General features: G+C 44.2%; 1 protein-coding gene across 1 annotated transcript in view; it reads right to left on the bottom strand.

The window, feature by feature from the left end:
* RASSF1 (Ras association domain family member 1) overlaps positions 1-13,391 on the bottom strand; it is a 63,732-nt gene extending 50,341 nt beyond the window's left edge. The window contains exon 1 of the mRNA XM_056525177.1: positions 12,389-13,391. Within this exon, the coding sequence (XP_056381152.1) occupies positions 12,389-12,719 (331 nt within the window). The 5' untranslated portion in view covers positions 12,720-13,391. The remainder of the gene's footprint in view (positions 1-12,388) is intronic.
* Positions 13,392-16,781: the final 3,390 nt, after the last annotated feature.

Raw genomic sequence — 16,781 nt, 5'->3', positions numbered from 1 at the left:
CCGTGCTAGTGGACCGGTTCTAAGTCACTACTGGTTTTCACCAGAGCCCGCCGCAAAGCGGGATGGTCTTGCTGCGGCGGTAGTGACCAGGTCGTATCCACTAGCAACGGCTCAACCTCTCTGACTGCTGAAGATAGGCGCGGTACAAGGGAGTAGACAGAAGCAAGGTCGGACGTAGCAGAAGGTCGGGGCAGGCAGCAAGGATCGTAGTCAGGGGCAACGGCAGGAGGTCTGGAACACAGGCTAGGAACACACAAGGAAACGCTTTCTCTGGCACAATGGCAACAAGATCCGGCGAGGGAGTGCAGGGGAAGTGAGGTATAAATAGGGAGTGCACAGGTGAACACACTGATTAGAACCACTGCGCCAATCAGCGGCGCAGTGGCCCTTTAAATCGCAGAGACCCGGCGCGCGCGCGCCCTAGGGAGCGGGGCCGCGCGCGCCGGGACAGGACCGACGGAGAGCGAGTCAGGTACGGGAGCCGGGGTGCGCATCGCGAGCGGGCGCCACCCGCATCGCGAATCGCATCCCGGCTGGAGGCGGTATCGCAGCGCACCCGGTCAGTGGATCTGACCGGGGCGCTGCAGAAACGAGAGTGTAGCGAGTGCTCCGGGGAGGAGCGGGGACCCGGAGCGCTCGGCGTAACAATCATGATCCCCTCCCCTTGGAGACTGGGCCGAAGAGCAGTATTCCAACATGATAATGACTCCAAACTCACCTCCAATACAACCACTGCCTTGCTAAAGAAGCTGAGGTGATGGGCTGGCCAAGCATGTCTCCTGTCCTAAACCCTATTGAGCATCTGTGGGGCATCCTCAAACGGAAAGCTGGTGAGCGCAAGATCTCTGACATCCACCAGCTCCGTGATGTCATCGTGGAAGAGGTCTTCAAGTGGCAACCAGTAAAGCTCTGGTGAACTCCATGCCCAAGAGGCAGTGCTGGAAAATAATGGTGGCCACACAAAATATTGACCTTTTGGGCCCAATGTGGACATTCTCCCTTTTAGGCATTAATGGCTGTGTGTTGAGCTATTTTTGGGAATAGCAACATTAAATACTGTTATACAAGACAACAAAATTAAGGTACTAGAGTGGCCATCACACAGCCCTGACCTCAAACCCTGACTTGGGCCCATAAAGAAAATTTATGGGCCCAACTAAAAATTATGATCAAGGAGGCCTAGAAACCTGATCAGTTACACTACTCATGTCAAGGGGATAGGAACAAAATTCCAGCAAATTTTTGTGGAAAAACCCCATAATATGTGACAAGACTCAGTTTATGGTCTCTCACATTTTAAATTGCCATGTGACTGTTAGCATTGTAGGTAAAAGTAAATGCTATGACTATCTACATTTCATCTCATCCAGGTAAAGCTGGGTAACTTATGGGAAATCCAGAAATAGTTAAATTCCTGGAGAGACTTAGCTTGCTAGGGACTTTGGTTAGTCCTGGTATTAGGCCTGGATTTATATGGTAGTGGAGCTTTTCATTCCTTTCCTGGCCAATCCAGGTTTACAGTCTAGCCCAAATCAGCACAGGTGCTGAAGACATATCATCTCTGGGCTTTACAACTAGGTAAAAGTCTGCAAGTGAGGCTGTAGGGAACTTGCAGCACTATTGATGAGAGTTTAAACCTGAAGGTTTGCAGCCTTAAAAAGGGGATATTGTAACCTGTGTGAGTAAAACATTTGTTAACTGTTGTGTTATGTGGTAGTAAGCCACATTTTTCTTTTTTCTAAAATTCCTACACCACCCCCTGCCTGTAGAGAAAAAAACAAATAAAAAACAAAAACCCACAACCTACACAGACCAACAAGATCAAGTACACATATATTTTATATAGCCTTTCTTTGACCCCTTACATCTCCATTTCTCATAATTTTTTATCTTCACGATTAGGCTGAGCCATATTTGAATATTCGAGGTGTTCTTATCAAATAAAAATCTCAAAATTACCACTTTAGCAAGCATTAAAATTCTAGAAAGAAACTCACTAAATTCTCTTCCACTCCCCATATCTCCCAAGATACACGTCAACCTTGACCAGTTTCCCTTAAAGGGGTATTCCAGGAAAAAACTTTTTTATATATATCAACTGGCTCCAGAAAGTTAAACAGATTTGTAAATTACTTCTATTAAAAAATCTTAATCCTTTCAGTACTTATGAGCTTCTGAGGTTAAGGTTGATCTTTTCTGTCTAAGTGCTCTCTGATGACACCAGTCTCGGGAAACGCCCAGTTTAGAAGAGGTTTGCTATGGGGATTTGCTTCTAAACTGGGCGTTTCCCGAGACAGGTGTCATCAGAGAGGACTTAGACAGAAAAGAACAACCTTAACTTCAGAAGCTCATAAGTACTGAAAGGATTAAGATTTTTTAATAGAAGTAATTTACAAATCTGTTTAACTTTCTGGAGCCAGTTGATGTATAAAAATGTTTTTTCCTGGATAACCCCTTTAATGCCGAGTTTAGCTTCTATAGTGTCAAATACTTCCTTCCTAAATTCTGTGTTGGGACATTCCCAGATTAAAAGAAAGAGGTTCCGATGCCACGAATCATCTGCAATAGTGCCCAAGACCCTTTCCCATTTTTTCTTTTTTGCTCTTGATACTCTCCTGGAGTGACCCTCAGTAACCCTTTATATATCTTACTCAAACTTTTTCTACTGCAAAAAAAATCTACCAAATAAACAAAAAATCAACCCTTTTTATCCCAAAGTCCCTAATATAGTATAGTTAGTGCAAGACATGCAGGATTTATTTTTATGTTTATTGAGTATGAAGGCTGTTTTTGTTTTTTTACTGAAGACAAAAGAAGCCCTGTTACGTCAGTGTCCCTGTCTCTGACTGCAATTTTGCACTTCTAGGGAGCTAATCTCCCACAACTGTTAACATACACTATCCTAAATATACATACATATAAACATCCAAACATGTAGGCAGATACACACCATCATAGCAGGAGGAAGTACGTAGATCAGCTCTCCAAAGTAATGTCCCGTCCACAGCGCAGCAGGTGTATGGCAGCACCAACATTCAAAGACAAAAAAAAAACAATGCCAGTGTGGAAATATGCAGAGTCCCGTTTTAATGATTAAAAGTAAGCAACACAGGTAACCAACCACCCTTAGTCATATTAGTCATATATGACTAGTGGCGGTTAACACCTGAAACGCGTCATCATCCCTGTTCACTTACCTGTGTTGCTTACTTTTATTTCCACACACCATCATACTTATTGTAACGGCAGTGGTGAAGTGGATCCTCTGAGCCTGTGTGGATGATGGAGTGGGCCGTACCAGGGAGCTACCCCTGATATGACTTGTCCACACAGGCTGCCGAGGTGAAGCATGGCACAGGAAGGATAAGGTAAATCTGTAGTCTGGGAAAGGCAGGAAGGTCAGGACAGGCTGCACTGGAGCGTGGTCAGGAAATGTAGCAAGATGGTCAGGTACATAGTAGAACACAAGTGTGGAACGCTTTCTCTAAGGCTGTGGCGCACAAAGATCCGGCAGGGGTTAAAGGAAGTGCAGATATATAGGGGCAGGAAACAACAAGGACCAATTAGTGGCATACTGGCCCTTTAAATTTCAGAGGAACGGCGCCATAGGAGGCGGGGATGCGCGCTGGCAGGCAGAAAGAACAGAGGAGACACGGGGAAGGTAACAGGCAGGCTGGGCATGATTGCATTGCGGGATGCGAATCGCAGCGCAGACCACACCAGGCAGAGGAGGAGTGTGTCCGCGGCCAGCATGTCTGGCCGTGGCGTGACTCCTAACGCTTATACAATCATACATATACACTATGATACATACTCATCTATATATATATATATATATATATATATATATATACACACCTTATCCTAATCTTTATTAATAAGAATACATTATTGTTTTATCTCTGTGCTGTTTATTTCAATGCACATTACATGCAAATAATAATAAAAAATGTGAATAGTGTCCTCCAGGTGTCGCTCTCTCTCTCTCTCTTTATTCTTTTCTTTCACATTTTATATTAAAAGTAAATTGACAGCAGATTAGGGCATCCTTATCTTAATAGGAACCATTACCATGAGTGTTATAGTACCTGGTGCACAATTTATCTGTAATATCACTTCTATTATGCAAATGAGGGGGTGTAACTTTAAATTTCAGCAAGTAAGAGAGGAAAAAAAATGTAGCCCTCACCAAGAAATGATCTTAAGGCTAGGATCCACTTGATTTTTATTTATTTTTTTACACATAAAAATAGCCAGCAAAAATGCCAGAAAAACTGCCTCAGCTTTTTCCTGTGTTTTGGCAGTTTTTCTAGTGTTTTCAAAGGCTGTCTGGGCATGCTGTGAGTTGTAGTTTTGCAACAATTGTAGGCTCTCTGTTTGGGAAGACATTGCATTATGGGCGCTCTCCCCAGCGGAGAGCGACAATAATGTCCTAACTAATTTTTTGTGTTTCTTTTTTCTTCTTGTTTCAGATCCGTGTATGCGGAGGATTACGGCGGATTCGGAGGACAACTGCGGATGAACTGGATTTTTTTTCCTTTTAATAAAATGGTTAACGAGGGCGGCGGGGGAGTGTTTTTTAAAATAAAATGTTGTGTTTTTTTTTTTTATAGAATTTTCAGGCTTAGTAGTGGAAGCCATCTAATAGACGGAATCCATTACTAAGCCGGGGCTTAGCATTAGCCCCAAAAATGGCTAGCGCTAACCCCAATTATTACCCCGGTACCCACCGCCACAGGGGTGACGGGAAGAGGCGGTACCAACAGGCCCAGAGCGTCAAAAATGGCACTCCTGGGCCTAGGCGGTAACAAGCTGGCGTTATTTAGGCTGGGGAGGGACAGTAACAATGAATGGTCTTTGCCCACCCTGGTAACGTCAGGCTGTTGCTGCTTGGTTGGTATCTGGCTGAGAATAAAAATATGGGGAACCCTATGCATTTTTTATTTTAAATAAACCCCCTCCTCATGTAATCTCCTTACTACTGGGGTGACACACTGTAACAAACCTCATCCCCATGTAATCTTACTACTGGGGTGACACACTGTAACAAACCTCCCCATGTAATCTCCTTACTATTGGGGTAACACACTGTAACAAACCTCCTCCTCATGTAATCTCCTTACTACTGGGGTGACACACTGTAACAAACCGCCTCCTCATGTAATCTCCTTACTACTTGGGGTGACACACTGTAACAAACCTCCTCCCCATGTAATCTCCTTACTACTGGGGTGACACACTGTAACAAACCTCCTCTTCATGTAATCTCCTTACTACTGGGGTGACACACTGTATCAAACCTCCTTGTCTTAGGACTTCCTAAAAAAAAACAAAGCTGTGGCTGCGGAAGGGTGCACTGTAGACAGCTGCCTTATATGTCTATGTGGTGCGCTGGGCCTGCTTACAAGCAGGACAGAAGGGGGCCGTTCCGGTACAGCGGGACATGACCCTGAAAACGGGACTGTCCCACTCAATCCGGGACAGTTGGCGGGTCCCCAGTGGTCAGTGAGTGACAGACAGACACTCACTGACACACACAAAAAAAAAAAGTCCGGGGCCAGCCGAGCTCCAGGGGGGCCCCTGGACTGATTTTCTATCACAGCCATAGACCGGTTGTAATAGCACAATAAACTGCAATATATTAGTATTAGCATACATACTTTAGTATTACATTGTACTTGTATAATTGTACTATACAAGGGATTGTAAATAAAAACAGTAAATGAACATTAAAGGAGATGTCCGGCGCAGACTTTTTCTATTCCATCCTGCCCGGGCTGCAAAAAAAGACAAAACAAACTTTCACTTACCTCCATATGTTCTCCCGGAGCTCCGCAACAGCTGATTGGTCGGCCGAGCTGTCTGCTTCCTACTTCCTGTTAGCCCGGCACGTCACACGGTGCTTCAGCCTATCACCGGCCGAGGCGGGACATTGCTGCGGCCGGTGATAGACTGAAGCGTCGTGTGACGTACCGGGCTAAAGGAAGTAGGAAGCAGACAGCCCGGCCGAACAATCAGCTGTTGCGGAGCTCCGGGAGAACATATGGAGGTAAGTGAAAGTTTGTTTTATCTTTTTTTGCAGCCCGGGCAGGATGGAATAGAAAAAGTCTGCGCCGGACATCTCCTTTAATAAAAAATTGGATTTCAAAATTGAAATCTGAAATCAAAATAAATGAATAAAATAAAACATGAATTATCCCACACAGTAAACGCCAAAAACTAAATAATAAAAACAACCTATATTAGAACTGTCTTTTATTCATCACCATGCATTCCAGAAAACATTAATAAAAAGATCAAGAGGTCAAACAGTCCCATCTACCTCAATAATAGCTACAGATCACGGCATAATAAATGGGCCCTTACATAGCTCTGCTGACTGCTGGGACTCCCAGGATCTGCGGCCCGGTGACCCAGCTCTCTGAGAGGAGCATTGTGTTACTGACTGACCGCTCCCAGTGACCTGGTTTCCTCTGAGCGTACTGTCTACAGCCTGGCGAACCGACAGCTTGCCAATCACTGGCTGAGGACACCGCTGCGGCCAGTTAGAGTGGTTCAGTGATGTCACCTCTACAGCTCGGGTTAACTCTGGGGAAGCAGACTGTCAACGGAGTCCTGATTCCGGCACTATGAAGGAGCGTAGGAAGGTGATTTAATATTTTTTAGGCAGGCTAGGGACAATAGCAATAAAACATTCCACCAGACAACCCCCTTTAAATGTAAAAATGCATTAAATATATCATCATTACATTCACGTATATATAAAGTTTATTTCATGTATTTCCAACAACTCTTTGGTGCATTATTTTTTTTCTTGTCAATGAGTGTATATATACATAAAATAAAAATGTTACTTTTTGAATAAAAATAATTTAGAGTACAAAAAAAGTAACCTAATTGTCACATACAAAAATGTCTAAACTATTAAAATATCACAGTCAAAGCCATAAATAAGAATAGAAAGTAATAAAAGTCAGAGATGCTGAGAACTGAATTTCAGCTTTGTTCAGCACAAGAAAACCACCTCAATCACCACAATGCAATAACATGGATAAAGCGTACCTGTCATATTGCAAAAAAAAAAATTTAAATAAAATAAAAAAGTGGTATGTTACTCAGTACCTAATCCTGATCATGTACATATCATTCTTACAGTCATGGCCGTAAATGTTGGCACCCCTGAAATTTTTGAAGAAAATGAAGTATTTCTCACAGAAAAGGATTGCAGTAACACATGTTTTGCTATACACATGTTTATTATCCCTTTGTGTGTATTGGAACTAAATAAAAAAGGGAGGAAAAAAAGCAAATTGGACATAATGTCACACAAAACTCCAAAAATGGGCTGGACAAAATTATTGTCACACTTTGAAAATTGTGAAAAAATAAGATTGTTTCAAGCATGTGATGCTCCTTTAAACTCACCTGGGGCAAGTAACAGGTATGGGCAATATAAAAATCACACCTGAAAGCAGATAAAAAGGAGAGAAGTTCACATAGTCTTTGCATTGTGTGTCTGTGTGTGCTACACTAAGTATGGACAACAGAAAGGAGAAGAGAACTGTCTGAGGACTTGAGAACCAAAATTGTTGAAAAATATCAACAATCTCAAGGTTACAAGTCCATCTCCAGATATCTAGATTTGCTTTTGTCCACAGAGCGCAACATTTTGCGAAAAATTTATCAAAGGTGTCAACACAGGATAGTCCTGATGGTGGATAAGCAGCCCCAAACAAGTTCCTAAGATATTCAAGCTGTCCTGCAGGCTCAGGGAGCATCAGTGTAAGTGAGAACTATCCATCAACATTTAAATGAAATCAAATGCTGTGGCAGGAGGACCCCGCCCCAGGAGGACCCCACTGCTGATGCAGAGACATAAAATAACAAGACTACATTTTGCCAAAATGAACTAAGTAAGAAAAAAATGAGTAAGAAAAAATCCTTCTGGGAAAATGTCTTGTGGACAGATGAGACCAAGATAGAGCTTTTTGGTAAAGCACATCATTCTACCGTTTACCTAAAATGGAATGAGGCCTACAAAGAAAAGAACACAGTACCTATAGTGAAATATGGTGGAGGTTCAATGATGTTTTGGAATTGTTTTGCTGCCTCTGGCACTGGGTGCCTTGAATGTGTGCAAGGCATCATGAAATCTGAGGATTACCAACGGATTTTGGGTCGCACTGTACAGCCCAGTGTCAGAAAGCTGCGTTTGCGTCTGAGATCTTGGGTCTTCCAGCAGGACAATGACGCCAAACATACGTCAAAAAACACCCAGAAATGGATGGCAACAAAGCCCTGAAGAGCTCTGAAGTGGCCAGCAATGAATCCCATTGAACACCTGTGGAGAGATCTTAAAATTGCTGTTGGGAAAAGGCGCCTTCCAATAAGAGAGACCTGGAGCAGTTTGCAAAGGAAGAGTGGTCCAACATTCCGGCTGAGAGGTGTAAGAAGCTTATTGATGGTTATAGGAAGCGACTGATTTCAGGGTGTGCAACTAAATATTAAGTTAAGGGTGTCAATAATTTTGTCCAGCCCATTTTTGGAGTTTGGTGTGACATTATGTCCAATTTGCTTTTTTCCCTCCCTTATTAAGTTTAGTTCCAATACACACAAAGGGAATAAACATGTGTATAGCAAGACATGTGTTACTGCAATCCTTTTCTGTGAGAAATACTTCATTTTCTTAAAAAATATGTTAGGGGTGCCAACATTTACAACCATGACTGTATGTGTCTAGGACCTATATATTTCTAACAAATAGCATTTATATGTTGCTCACTTGCTTTGTGTTCTTGCCTTCTGGAGGGGGCATGCCCCTCTCTCTCCCTCACTGTGGATGACTCTTCTGCTCTGAGTCTGGGAGCAGCCAGGCAGTCTGCAAATCATTGCGCAGTAGTTTTTATGCATACATTTTCTATCTGTTCCTAGACAGGCTGGATGCTAATCAACATAGCTGTCACAATGTGTGCCATTCAGCTTTCACAGACTCCTGAATGTCTGATTAGTTGCTTTGTCATTCAGGAGTCAGAGAAAGCTTTGGCTGTTCAAGCATGCTTTGAGTTGTAGTTTTGCATTGCAACAGCTGGAGCTGCAGTGTTTATAAAGTGCTGTGTTAGAGCAGTGTTTCCTTTAACTGTTGCAAAACTACAACTCCCAGCATTCCCACACATCCTTTGTAGTTTTGCAAGAGCTGCAGGTACACAGCTGGAGAATATACAGGTCTAAAATAGAGTTTTACAAAGATTGTACCCCCAGCTGTTGCAAAACTACAACTTTCATCATAGTGGTGCAATGGTGATCTCCTATACTGGATACCAACACACTTTACAGCCGTATCCAGTATGCTGCAAAATACAGAGTAGTCTGTCTGCATAAAGAAAGATGACCCCTAGTGGCGGCTATTTAAATTTCAGATTTTTTATTAAAATATATATATATATATATATTTTTTTATAAATGTATATTTAAAAAAGTAATCTTATCAGTAGTACTACAAAATATAAGAAGTTTTTCATAATGACAGTGCCTCTTTAAATAAAACTTATAAAATGGGTAGATTAGACAGGTAACCTACACTGCACCTGTCAGAAACCTGTTAAATGCAGTCATTGTGGCACTTAAAGGGGGTACTTCGCTAAAAACATATTATCCCCTACCCGCTGGGGACTCCCACGATCTCAGGCGCGGCACTCCTGTCATTCAGTGCACAGAGCTAACTCCAATCCATGCCTGATGACTGGCGATGCCAGCTGTCACGCCCCCTTTATTCACATCTATGGGAGGAGGCGTGATGTCAATGTACTAGCCGTCATGGGGCTGCAAGCTTCCATGTTCCAGTCGCTGCCGGCCCGGAGATCGCTGGGGTCCCCCTAAGATCTTATCCCCTATTCTTTGGATAGAGGATAAGATGTTTTCAGCAGAGTACCCCTTTAAGAGGTTAATGACCAACATCAGTGCGATTGTTGATGTCGGTCACTGTCTAATGAAGCGAGCGCAGCGCCTGCATTTGCTTTATAGACTTACAGTACAGTGTGACGTACATGTACGTCACTGTGCACCAAAGCCCAGCTGTCAGCACCGTACATGTACTTTGAATGTCCCCTGGAAAAATAAAAGCACTATGGCTCTTAGATGACAAAGGGACAAACAAAACCACAAAAACTAAACTTGAGGGGTTAAGTTTACTGGAGAAGGATTCAATAAAGCTGATGATTCTTAGAAGCAGAAGCATAAATCTCTCTTCTGTCCTATCAGGACATTACAATGTAACAGTGCAGGTATAATAAATCAATCTGGAGTTCCGGCTGTTTATTTGAAAGAGGGTTGTCTAGAATGGATACAGGTGTAGCAAACCTTCAGATGTGATAAGTATCTTTACTGTAGATGTAAAGAAATGCTTGGGAAATTGAAAGAAATTGACAACGTTTGTGCCACGGCTCCTTGTTTGGACTACAAGTAGATGGTAATCAGTGATGCTGTACTCACACCTCTGTGATATTTCAGCTATTCTCAGTTTTTTCCTTGACGTATTTTTCCTATTTACTTCTGAAAATAAACCCAAAAGCACTTAAAGTTTCTTTAGAATTGTCTATGTTTTTTAAAGTGGAAATAACACCCCAACAATTATGCCAGAATCTTCAATATGCCACTCATAGGTGATGCTTGAGCAAGAAATACTTTACTACCAGTTTAAAGTTACAGAATTCTCCACCAATGGGTATTGAGGATGGAAGTGAAGTGGCCAGGTGGTCCAGCGCATCAACTTTATCATACTGTATGACTGGAAATTCAAGAATATAATATAAGACCATTCAATTGTCATATAGACCTTCAAACGTAATAAAGTGCATAGTAAACTACATAACCTTGAAGTGTACTTGTCAATTAAAGGAGTAGTCCCAGTGGTGACCCAGTGGTGAACAACTTATCCACTATCCTAAGGATAGGGGATAAGTTTGAGATCTCGGGGGTCCGACCGCTGGGGCCCCCTGCGATCTCCTGTATGGAGCCCCGACAGCCCACGGGAAGGGGGCGTGTCGACCTCTGCACGAAGCGGCGGCCGACACGCCCCCTCAATACAACTCTATGGCAGAGCCGAGGCGCTGCCTTCGGCAATCTCCGGCTCTGCCATAGAGATGTATTGAGGGGGCGTGTCGGCCGCCGCTTCGTGCGGGGGTCGACACCCGCTATCTGGCCGGAGAGCCTGGACCCCGTACAGAGAGATCGCAGGGGGCCCCAACGGTCGGACCCCCTGCGATCTCAAACTTATCCCCTATCCTTAGGATAGGGGATACGTTTTTCACCACTGGACTACCCCTTTAAAACTTTTGATATGTTGTAAAGACCAATCAAAACTTTCGACCAATCAAGGTCTAAAATGTTCAGACCCCGACCAATCACAAGAATGAGTTTGAAGTCTGCACTTAGCGCGTTCACTCCCGGCGCTGTGTCATGTGACCTGAACAGACTAACAATGTAAGTCTACAAAGCCACCAAAGTCTCAGACACAGAGCGAGGAGAGGCAGGTGCGACTGTGTGCTTCTCTATCCGCTCATTCTCGTCATTGGTCAAGGTATGGACATTCAGACCCTAACCGATAAAAAGAACTTTTGACATGTCCTCCAAGACCTCAACGCATGTTGCGAACTTACAAAGGCAGCCCTGTGATATATTGACATTCTTCCACATTTGTGTTTTTAATTATACTGATTCCAACAAAAATATGTAATTTTAATGAAATAGTGGATTTTCACTCAATACAATATTGTTGTTGGACTTTATCCTCATAGTACTACTAAAGTTCGTAGTAGTTTTTTTGGGGGGCAGTGTGGGGGTAGGGGTGTCCTCATTCCTACAGATCACATAGTACGGTTGAAAAAAAAAAAAGACACATCAAGTTCAGCTAAGCAGGGGAAGAAGAGTATGGTCATAAAACATGTGTATCTGTATTCTGTGCCAAGGGTATGATGTTACTTGGCAACCACTGCAAGCTGTTTGGCCTTGCCCCATTTTAGGAAATCTTTTGCAAATCTTACTGTTGGTGCCAAGTCTCATACATGCGGTGCTTGTCAACACTTTTCTCATACATTATACTTTAATTAATGTGCCCCATTGAGATGTGTTGTCATGTGACTTTAAAAATAATTCGATGTCATTTGAAAACCTCCTGTGACTGTTATGCCACGTGATGCCGGTTAGAGCAGTGACCAGAGATGCATGGGTTCTCATTCTAGAGGCTTGCCATGGTTCTCATAAGACATTGAAATCATTTTGGTTTAATGCTATAGCTGGAGCTGGTGTTGTGTCTGAATTAGGTTTTGACACACACACACACACACACACACACACGTTATAACGGTTCACAAGCAGAGAGGTTTGTACTCACAGGCACATCGCAGACTCTTTCGGTAGATGCCCCAGATGAAGTCCCCACAGAGGTCGCACCAGGTGTACTGTGTGTGGGATGTGGGCTGGAAGTAATGTCCTTTGCCTATTTTGCCTGGTGGCACAGTGTCATCCTGTCCTGATATGACCCTCCTTCGAAGGCTCCGATGCAGAATGAGGGGAGCTCTGCCCGGGGGGATCCTCACTGCGTTTGTCCGTTCCAGCCGGTGACCACCTTTAGGGTTCTTAGTGAGATCCAGCCCATCTAGTTTATCACATGGACTTAATGTTTTCAGTTCAATCATCTCATAAGATGTCTCCTGTGAGGACATCCCATATACTTCAAGACAAAGCCTGAAGTCACAGGGGTCAAGAGTGACGTGACCTCTGACTCTCACACAACTATTCAAAGGGTCTGAGTCTTCTCATCTGAGGACTCTCCTCCCTTCCTCAAGCCCACTCCTCAGCAGTCTCTCTCAGTTCTGGCTTCCTTCCCCCCTCCCCTCGGTTACACTCTTCCGTCTCTCCTTCTTTGCTTTCTTGCAGTTTGAATTTCTCATCATGAATAGAAGAAAACTTTATCTCAGTCTCTGAGTTCCTGTGTCAGGGAGGGGGTTGTGGAGAGAGTGGGGTCTCAGCTGTGGGAGTCTCCTGGAATTTACAGACCTCCCCTTAAAATTCAGAAATTCAATGTCCTGGTCACCACTGTCTGTTGATGCTCAGCAGTATGGAAGGAAGATCTAATCAGGCCATGAAGGGGTTAAGAAACCAATACCAACAGCTGCTGCTGGGATCTGGGGAGAATGAAGTGGGAACCAGACAACTACAGGAAAGTCTGCAAAGATCCTGCAAAGTCAGGACAAAGAAAACCAAAAGTCGATTAGAAGACGCTGCCCAGCGCCAAAGTGACCAAGGAAAATGCTTTGCAGGATGGAAAATGGTTTTGAGAAGAGGATAACGTCAGCAGAGGCCGAGGAGATAAAGGGGGAGGATGGAGTAGAGGCGATCCCGGGTACTGCTCAACAATCTGTGTTACCATAGGAAATAACAAAAGAAAAATACTAAATAGATTTGGGAACGTCTGGTATGGTGGAGCAGTGAATGACGTAACAAGAACTAAGAAAAAATTCTAGTGTCAGGGTCCAGGTCTCTGCAGTCATCTAATGTCGTCCAATCTGTAGGCCTCATGTTATAGAGCAGGAGAAGCAGAGCAGATTGATATATAGTTTTGTGTAAAAATTGGTGAGTGATTAAACAATGGGTCTAGAGTACAGGAGGCTGGGATACTGGGAGCAACAAGGGGACTAGTTACAGCAGGGGTCTCATCAGGTAGTGAACGCGGAACGAAATTTTGCAGCCAGGGCCCCAGGCAGGGGATTTCTTCAGGCATTTAGCCCTGCTTCGGGCAAGCAGCGCTAAATGCCAGAAGACTTTACACATGTCGGCACACACTGCTACTGTACCTATATTTCCCTGCTGCAGCCTATAACGAGACTTCCTGGAGGGATGCACGTGATTGGTGACGTCATCGCATCCACAGCGCAGGACGCCGAGACACATGTGATGATGTCACCTAACGCATGCATCCCCGCAAAGAAGGCTCGTTTTAGGCTGCAGCAGGGAGATGTAAGTACTGTAGCTGTGAAACTTAATTTAAAGGGGTACTTTTTATTTTATTTTATTTTTTTTAAATCAACTGGTGCTAGAAAGTTAAACAGATTAGTAAATGACTTCTATTGAAACAAAATTGATCCTTCCAGTACTTATTAGCTGCTGAATACTACAGAGGAAATTATTTTCTTTTTGGAACACAGAGCGCTCTGCTGACATCATGACCACAGTGCTCTCTGGTGACATCTCTGTCCATTTTAGGAACTGTCCAGAGCAGCATATGTTTTCTATGAGGATTTTCTACTCTGGACAGTTCTTAAAATGGACAGAGATGTCAGCAGAGAGCACTGTGCTTGTGAGGTTAGCGGAGAGCTCTGTGTTCCAAAAAGAAAATAATTTCCTCTGTAGTATTCAGCAGCTAATAAGTACTGGAAGGATTAAAGGAAATCTGTCATCAGAATCACCCGCACTAAACACAGGCTTGTAGTGTGGGTGATCCTGATTAAAACGCTTCTTACCTCATTAAAAACTGAGCAGCGGTTCGCCAGATATCTTCATTTTTAGTTATATGGTATTCCCAGGCTTGGGACTCAGTGGGAGGTCCGCAGCATCAGCACGGACTCGCTAACGTCATTTTCGCCGGGCGGAGCGGCTGCCCGGCTCATGAATATTCATGGCTGCCTCATCGCAGTCTTCCTCCTGGTGAAGGTCACGTGGGTAGCGTTGCGCGCCGTACACCCGGAAGCGGCATTCTTCAGCATATCTATGCAGGAGAACGCCGCTTCCAGGTGTACGGCACGTGGCGCATGCGCGGCGCTACCTACGTGACCTACACCAGGAGGAAGACTGCGATGAGGCAGCCATGAATATTCATGAGCCGGGCAGCCGGTCCGCCCGGCAAAAATGACGTAAGCGAGTCTGTGCTGATGCTGCGGACCTCCCACTGAGTCCCAAGCCTGGAAATACCATATAACTAAAAATGAAGATATCTGGAGAACCGCTGCACAGTTTTTAATGAGGCAAGAAGCGTTTTAATCAGGATCACCCGCACTACAAGCCTGTGTAACAGGTTTATTGCGGATGATTCTGATGACAGATTTCCTTTAAGATATTTTAATAGAAGTCATTTACAAATCTGTTTAACTTTCTGGCACCAGTTGATTTAAAAAATAAATAAATAAATAAGTTTTCCGCAGGAGTACTCCTTTAACTTGCCTAATTACTTGTCTAAGGGTGCGTTTACACTACGGAATTCTCACGGAATTCAACGAGCGGAATTCCGTGGTGTGAACTTAACATTAGTGTGAATAAGTCTCCGCAAGACCCGATCACACTGCGGAATTTCCGCGGCGGACAATTCCGCCGCTGAAATTGTTCCACGCAAAGAAAGAACATGTTCATTCTTTGCGCAGATTCCGCGAGCACTGCATAGCCGTCAATGGTGACGGCTCAGTGCCCCGCGGCCTTAGCGCTGAAGAACCATCGGCGGCGGCCGCCAGGCGGAATCTCCGCTCTAGGAATTCAGCCACGAGAATTCCGTAGTGTGAACGGGGCCTAATAGGGGAGGACCTGCTTATCACTAGGGGCTAACCTATCTTCTTAGGGGGCATAATTGTTTAAATAGGAACCCTACCTGCCGGGGGAAATATTTATCTGGGGGCCTGTACACCTATTGGAAACCCCTACCTGATAATCAGGTAGGGCTCCCCAGTAGGTCGACAGGCCCCCAGATAGATATTACCCCCATCAGTGATGGGGATCATATCTATCTGTGGCCTCTATCCCTACTTGGGAGCCCTACCTGATGGGGGTTATATCTGGGGGCATTATATGTGAGGGGCGCACGATGGGGGCATTATATGTGAGGGGCACACGATGGGGGCATTATATGTGAGGGGCACACGATGGGGGCATTATATGTGAGGGGCACACGATGGGGCATTATATGTGAGGGGCACACGATGGGGGCATTATATGGGAGAGGGGCGCATGCAGCCCAGCCTCTACCTCGAGTGGCCCCCAGATAATTTGAGTTTGAGACCCCTGGGTTACAAGGAGCAATTCAACAACAAGGGGAATGCTTACAGGGAGCAATTCAGAAACATAAGTGCTGGGGTTTAGGGAGCAATTTAACAACATGGGGCTGGGGTACAGGGAGAAATTCATCAAAAAGGGGACTGGGTTAAAACAAGCATCTCAGTAACATAGGGGCTAGGGTATAGGGGGCAATTTAACAACTTGGAGATGGTAAATAAATATCACAGAAATTCCCGTAATACCAAAAAGATCCCACGCAAGTATACACTTAAATCCAGAAGAACAGAAAACGTGAATACAGATCAATTACTTTATTGAGGTATAATCAGTTAAAAACTACAACAGTGAAGGCCAAAGGGCCTATACAACAACATATACATCCAATGACACAGAATTACAACTGGACACACAACAATAAGAGACTGCACAAAAAGGGCACTACCTCAAGGAAGGAACCCAAGAAATAGGGAACAAATGAACGGTATAGGGATCACTCAAATGAGTGAAAGCCAACCATAAATAAGGCATGAATAAAACATGTTCCCATTACCTAGTGGTATGAAAGTGCAAATGAGGAGCACCACTGCCCAACGTTTCGTCACCAGTAGGCTTCTTCCGGGGCGTCCGGGGAGAAATTGCATCAGTCTGCTCTATATCATGCTCAGAGCTTAAGTGTCAGGAAGGCAGGAGCGAGCTGCAGGATGCACACCTTCTACCTCCCCCACATCACCCTGCAGGCTCAGAGA

Source organism: Hyla sarda, chromosome 6, assembly GCF_029499605.1.
Source record: "Hyla sarda isolate aHylSar1 chromosome 6, aHylSar1.hap1, whole genome shotgun sequence".
In the NCBI taxonomy this organism is placed as follows: domain Eukaryota; kingdom Metazoa; phylum Chordata; class Amphibia; order Anura; family Hylidae; genus Hyla; species Hyla sarda.
The sequence above is the reverse complement of the archived record's forward strand: the minus strand, read 5'-3'. Positions and strand labels throughout refer to the sequence as shown.